Source organism: Nanorana parkeri, unplaced genomic scaffold (assembly GCF_000935625.1).
Source record: "Nanorana parkeri isolate BGI_ZX_2015 unplaced genomic scaffold, ASM93562v1 scaffold651, whole genome shotgun sequence".
Classification (NCBI taxonomy): domain Eukaryota; kingdom Metazoa; phylum Chordata; class Amphibia; order Anura; family Dicroglossidae; genus Nanorana; species Nanorana parkeri.
In genome coordinates, this window is record NW_017306919.1 from 582,746 (window position 1) to 589,672 (window position 6,927).

The 6,927-nt window shown below is 39.7% G+C and overlaps 1 protein-coding gene across 2 annotated transcripts in view; it reads left to right on the top strand.

The window, feature by feature from the left end:
* The window catches only part of SPIN1 (spindlin 1), a 55,540-nt gene that overhangs the window by 41,067 nt on the left and 7,546 nt on the right, over positions 1-6,927 (top strand). For both annotated transcript variants that reach the window (XM_018563309.1, XM_018563310.1), the window contains exon 4: positions 822-1,075. In XM_018563309.1, the coding sequence (XP_018418811.1) occupies positions 822-1,075 (254 nt within the window). The remainder of the gene's footprint in view (positions 1-821; positions 1,076-6,927) is intronic.

Here is a 6,927-nt window from a genome sequence, read left to right on the forward strand (position 1 = left end):
AAGGGGAAGCTATATTTTTATAACTGTCCCCATAGCAAGAGGTAGGGAAATCTTGGGGACAGCTGTCTGAGGAATGTCTCTGTAGGACAGAGAAGGTACATTTCCCCAACAGTGCCTGGACAGTAAAGCCTAAACCCACAGGGGATTTATTTCGTCCTGCTCTTTCCAAAACTTAAAAAAATATATGGGACACTGTCATCTCTGCTCTATAATCTGGTAAAAAAAATCTCAGGTCCCTGGTTGACTTTTTTTTTTTTTTTTCTCTGCGTTTTTTAAATATTTTTATACTTTTATACCTTTCCCCACAAATACATAAAATGCAATCACCCTTTTCCTACCTAGGCCCTTGAGGGTCCATATTGTGGTTCTGCCCAAACACAGGTGCATGCTATCCACAAAACACTAACAGGCTTGAACTCCCTGTTTCAGATCTTATTCCTTTAGACCAAGAGGGATTTACCCTAGGCCGTGAGAGCTGGGGCACCACTGTTAACAGTGGATTATAGCATGTAAACAAAAAATGGGGAAAAAAGGCCTGTGTTCTTAAGGGGTTAAATGACTTTGCAGAGATCTATTTTCTTTAGGATTTAAATTGTTCAGTGACCTTAAGGACCAAATTTTGTTTTACACTATTTAAAAAAAAAATGCAGTGTTCTATGACAATAGAAAATGAAAACTTTCAAGGGGTTAAATACATATATAGGTACTGTATTTTAATAACCTCTGGAGGCTACTTGCTGCATGTGCGGAATGTAAATAAAGGTAAGTGCCTCTGCGAATGTTTACTGTATAATATAAGTAAATTATACTTCTGCTTTCAGGAAACATCGCAATAACATGGGACCAAGCAAACCGATTTCCCAGCCAAGGCGAAACATCGTTGGTTGCAGAATACAGCACGGCTGGAAAGAGGGCAGTGGTCCCATAACCCAGTGGAAAGGAACTGTTCTAGATCAAGTACCAGTCAACCCTTCCCTTTATCTTATAAAGTATGATGGGTTTGATTGTGTTTATGGACTTGAACTTCACAAGGATGAAAGGGTATCTGCTCTTGAGGTTCTTCCAGACAGAGTTGGTGAGTACTTCAAGCCATTTACAAAGCGCAGTGCTTGTATGAAAGAGATCTGCGCAATAGCATGTCACCAGACAGGTCTACTCAGATTAAGAAGAAACTAGAAGAATGAGCAACTTCACTAATGCCACAGGTGGAAGATAGAGACACCTTTCCTCTTCTGGGACACATGTATTTCACACATGGTTATGTTATTAAGGCATCTGTTTTAGTGTTTTGTCTTGTTCTTGTTTCCCTCACAAGTGGTTGTGAGAAAAGCCAGGTCACTTTGAAACTGTTGCAGAAAATTGTGTTATGTGAAGGTGGAGTGTTGATTTTTAGTGCATTTTAGGAGAATGGTAAGCCTAGTTTCCCTTACCAATTTAGCCCTGCACAGTTATGCTGAGTAAACTTTTATCAGCATCGTTAACCCTTTCGCTGCCACCGACATATGGCATACAGCGAAACACAACTGTTTCCAGCTGGCCATATCAGTATGCCATATGGCTTTTATCGTTCTGCTATAAGCTCATGGTTGCTTTAGCGACCATAAACTTTTATATCAGAATGGTTCCTCTGAAGGTCCCCTTTAAATCAATAGCTGTCAGCGGCTAACAAGCCACTAATGACCGCTATTAACAAAAATTCTGGGCGCCCATCATTTTACATCACTTCCTGTTCATTCATGAGTTTCTTAATGGGTGGAAGCCTCAGTATACAGGCTTCCACCCATTCATAAACTGGATGATGGTAAATATTTTACCATCACTAGTTAATGAATGGAAAGCATTCAGTACAGAGGCTTCCTATTCATGAGTGTTGAGGCTGCAGAAAGAGATTGAGGACTGTGGCTTTAATTTCAAAAGGGAAATGTTAGGAGTCTGTTCAGACCTCTGATATTTGCCCAAAGCCCCTAAAAAGTAAAGTAAAAAATAAAAATATTTAATAAAAATAAATAAAAAATACACACACCATATTGTGGTGCGTTAGAACGCATCACAGTGCTTGATTTTTATTTGTTTTTCCTTTTTAAAATAACATTAATTTAACTGTCAGAGTGCATGGCAAAGCATTGTGATACTCTGTGTTGCGATTAAATGTACGCCTGTATCATTTATCACAACACACAAACCAACACCGCACAAACAATTTTTAACATAAGTCGCTTATTTACAGTTTTTGCGTTCCTTCTTTTTTTTTACCGTTTTTTGTAAAAAGTCGCAATTTAAAATTTACAAATATTTGTTATTTATAAACTCAATACAGTTTTTCATTTTTAGATTTAGTCGGAAAAGTATTTATTTTTTTTGTGCACTGTTACTGATTTTAGTGTTTATTGGAGTATGGTGTCTTTTTTTTTTTTGGTCATGCAATCTTCACTTTATGGATTTTTTCACTCAACATACTGAATCAAAAAAAAAAAAAGCCACACTCTATATTGTTGTACCGCCTAAATCGGGCACAAAAAAGGCCTTCTATGGAAAACACAAGGGGAAATGTATGCAATCCAAAATTAATCCTCTCACTTGAAGCATAGTTGCAGTTATATTTCCTTTATGTCCAAGGTATTTCAATTGTACTTTCTATCATACAATATACTCACATTTATTGGAGTACGAGTCATTCAGAACATGTAGAGTTGCAGCCCCTTTATTGCAAGATCCAGTATTGGATACAATAATCTTTTACTTGAAGTCCTATGGTGGCATTTGATCATGTGAGCCCAATTACAGTTTACAGAATCCACCGGAGATCTCTCAAGCCCACAAGCTAACTAATCGCATAAGATGATGACTATTCCCTTTTTAGGGCTCAAAATAACCCAGAATGTTCAATGTGCGGAGGAATGCATGTGTATCTCACTCTGTGATGTAATTGTGTCACAATCACACATACAGTGGTACCTCGGTACACAAACTTAATTTGTTCCACGATTCTGGTCGCGAACCAAATCAAACTGTGATCAGACCGCGATCTCGACTAGAGGAAGCCACGACCCGTGTCAGAGCAGAGAAGATTGCTGCGGTTGTGTTCGTCACCCGATGCGAAGTTTGCGAACGGAAGCAACATTTTGCTGAACTTCCTGTTCCTATTCACAAGACATACCTAAAAAATTATCCAATATTTTTCACCTTTTTAATGTAGAAGCCTTTTTGCAGATTCCGGCTATTCTGAGCAGTTTGATAGGGAAAGAAAAACTGACGGACAGACTGAGCTTCCTCTCATTAATATACAGTACTTAGTCTTTAAGCCTTAGGACTGTTCAAATCTAGTTTACAACTTATAATGAAATCTAGCACTGTACAGACAGGCTTAGAGTAAACCTAACGTCCAACAGCCCCCTCAAAGTGGTGGGAGAAGCTAGGAAGCATTTTAAGTAACAAAAAAAAAACCTTCCAACGTAAACAGCAATTTTTATTTTGTATGTTTTTTTATTTATTTATTTTTAAGCTATGTAAAGTGAATGTGAACATAGAACAAGTATAAAGTAGCTGATATCCAAATTTGGTTGCAAAAGTGGGAATACACTTAAAAGAATAAGTGCACGTTCCCTTTTTAGACCACCTTCTCTCAACATCTTGTCTGCCTTGAACTTCACGGCTGTTACTTTGAAAACATGGCTAGGGTGCATTATTGCAAAGTCTGATGTACAGACTAGACTATCACTTGACACCTGTAATAATAGCTGACACTAAACTCTGCCATAATGTAATCTCTCTATTGTCGTATACAGTGAACTTAAAAGAGAAAAGCACTTTGAGTGGCTTTATCCTTTTTAAGCCCCCCTCATCCTGGGCCCTTTTGGAATAAATTATACTTGCCTAAACTACAGCTCAGAGAAGATCTGTACTTTTTAACTTGCCTGATGCCATATTTTTTGAATACTTCCAGTCCTCTTCTTAATGGTTCCTCCCTTATATTTATTATGTTTTCTAATATGCTCACTGATGTCTGAGTATATTAAGATACCAGCCTCTGCTGAAAGGTATCCTTGCTGTGTTGTCATGGTAATGTCCAAGCCTTATTGAGGCATTAGAGGGCTGAAATAGCTCTTCAGTATAACATAATTGAAAAAAACAATTAGACTCTATTGATATTCTGGTTAATTTGGTAATTTTAGTTTTAAATTCTCATTGTGAAGATTTACCTTTTAAAAGATTGATGATGTCTTTGGGTAAGGCCCTTTAGCTTGTCCTTTTGTGGCTTTCAGGAGGTTTAAGGCAATCCCGTCATTGAATCTAATCCCACGCAACAGGATGATGGTGTTTGTCCTCTTTGGACATGTTTCCAGCATTCTGAAGATCAGAAAGTGATGTGATATACAACACTTCCGCATTCTGACAGCGGAGAGGGGACCGGAGGGAGCTTGTGTACCGAGCTCTCTCTGATCCCCTGTGACAGAGGCACTATGCTGGTCCCGGGCTCACACCGGAGCCCGGGACCAGCTTGACAGCGGGAGGGGGGAGAGCCGCGGAGGGCGCATGTCTCGGGGCTTCATACAAGCGATCCACCGGCTCTATAGCCGGCGGATCGCTTGTATATTAACGGGCATCGCTGCCTCTTTTCAAATAGCGGGGATTTCCCGCTCGCGTGCGCCGCGGGCGGATGTAACAGGACGTGTATACACGCCCAGTTACATCCAAGAAGCTCCCGGCAGGCCGTGTATACACAGCGGCTGGCCGGCAGGTAGTTAAAATAATTTTGTCTCTTAACCACTTCTGAAGCACGACAGATTAAAGAATCCTTCCTATTTAGGTGCCATCCGATTTGGGAATAACCTGCCTGGGCCTCTTTCTTCCAATGTCAATAGCTTGTTCTGTAAAAACTTTTCTCTTGCCAAAAAACCTTTGAAAGTGACTTCAGGATAGCATTTCTCTTGGTTAGGCTGTACAGCCATTATTAAAATTAATATATGACCCCACATTTTTATCTACTTCAGGTGACCCTTATTAAAACTCCCTCGAGAAAATAAAACACTCAGAATTTAAATGCAATATGATTACCAAACTAAATTCTCAGGGAGGAATAAGTCTCCCTACCAAAAATTATATGGATATGCCAACAGCCTGGATACCATTTGCACATATTCCATTCTGCATGAAAAAGCATCCAAAAATTGGGAGTAACGCTAAAATTAAACATAAGATCAGGACGAGTGATTTTTCCTAATTTCCTGGTCCACCAAAACCCCTCAAAGGCAACTCTTGACTTCTCCCAGACATACTCAAGCCTCCCTTCCCAAACTGGTTAGGCAGAGACAAATGCTTGGTGGCCCTTTCCCACTAGGGACCGTTCCTAAAATCCAACATTATTAGTAATCTTGAACATTAGGATGTCATTCAAATGGATATTTGACACGTTAACATCATTCAGCCTGGCTGCCTTCCTGTTACACATCCTAGATACACTTTTTAACAAATACAAATTATCCCTCACTCTACATTTGCTAAACAAAATTACTAATCCCCTTGCACTGAAGCTCTCCAGCAACTCCTTCAATTTTAGAATGGACAAAAAGGATTGATTACTATATGGAGGAGGCAACCATCATTAAATTCCTGCAGAGCTTGTCCCTCTGGATTGTGTTCAAATGTTAAGGCTCATACTAAAACCTTACACATTCATGTACAATGTTAAAGAATACTTAAACCTTTTTAGCTACTCAATACCCCCTTCACGCTCCCTTCCTCTCATACATCCTTGGGATCTTTGGACTTTTCCACTCTAGTTTCTTTCCCTGTAAGACCTTGCTCTTCCCTTTCTTTCATTATTTTTTCTCAACACATGGGTAACATTTTATTAAATGTGTTTTAACCTTTGCAGTGCTACCAGACTTGGAATGACCATATATTGTTGGTGTTTAATTCAATATAAGCTACTGGGTTTTTATTTCTTCGAGAGAGAGAGAGAGAGAGAGACAGTATGCAGAGTTACTTGCTATACTGCCACCTACAGGAGAATTTGGACACTGGCATACAAAAACAGTGACTGTCCTGATATTCCTACTCGCTCCTAGCATCCCCATTTTTTTTTGTGTGGTGTCCTTAAAGGATAGGCATCTTTTCTTTGCTGCTGTTTTTTGCGCGCCATTTTTTTTTTCCTTTTCTTCAATTTAATATTCTCCTTCAAACTGCTAGTCTCTGTAGGCAGGTATTCAGATGGGCATATCCTCAGAGTTTATTTTCCTTGACCTTGTTGGACTGGACAATTGCAGGGTTAGCCTGGAATGTGCCCAGCAGGCATCATGCTCCGCAGCATTGTGCCATTTTCAGACCTGAGTTTCAGTGTTACTAAGCCGCGGAGTGATGTCCGGGTCCTGAGCCATGTCACAGCCTCTAGCATGACCCACTTTGTGAGTAGGCCATGTAAACTGAGCACTGGAAGCCACCTTGCAAATAAGACTGTTGGGTGCCATTATTACCCCTCTCTTTTTCAGTCGGTTTACCGCATAAAGGGATTTTGCTGCGGGATTGAGCGCTAATGCAAACATTTAGGTGGAGTATTCGTGCAAGCTCTGCGCTCTTCTTCCTGGTAACATTCCCATGTGTTTCATCACAAGTGACAGAGATTCTCTGCTGTCTTTGCTGCTCACCAATATTGACCTGGCTATGACCTTGCTCTTAGTATTAACTGAGCCATGGGAATAGGAGGGGTTATACCTGACTGGTTGCTGGTTTTCATTTTGCCGGTGTGCAAATTCTCATGTAGACCATCGTATAACCCAGTTGTCTCTGAATCCCATATAATGTGTATTACTATGTGTATATACAGTTTTTCTATAAATATATTGTCTTATGCGTTGCATTATAACGCCTTTTTCAAAACTATAACATTTGATAAATATAAAAAAAGGGAAGTCTCGGTTGACTGCTTTT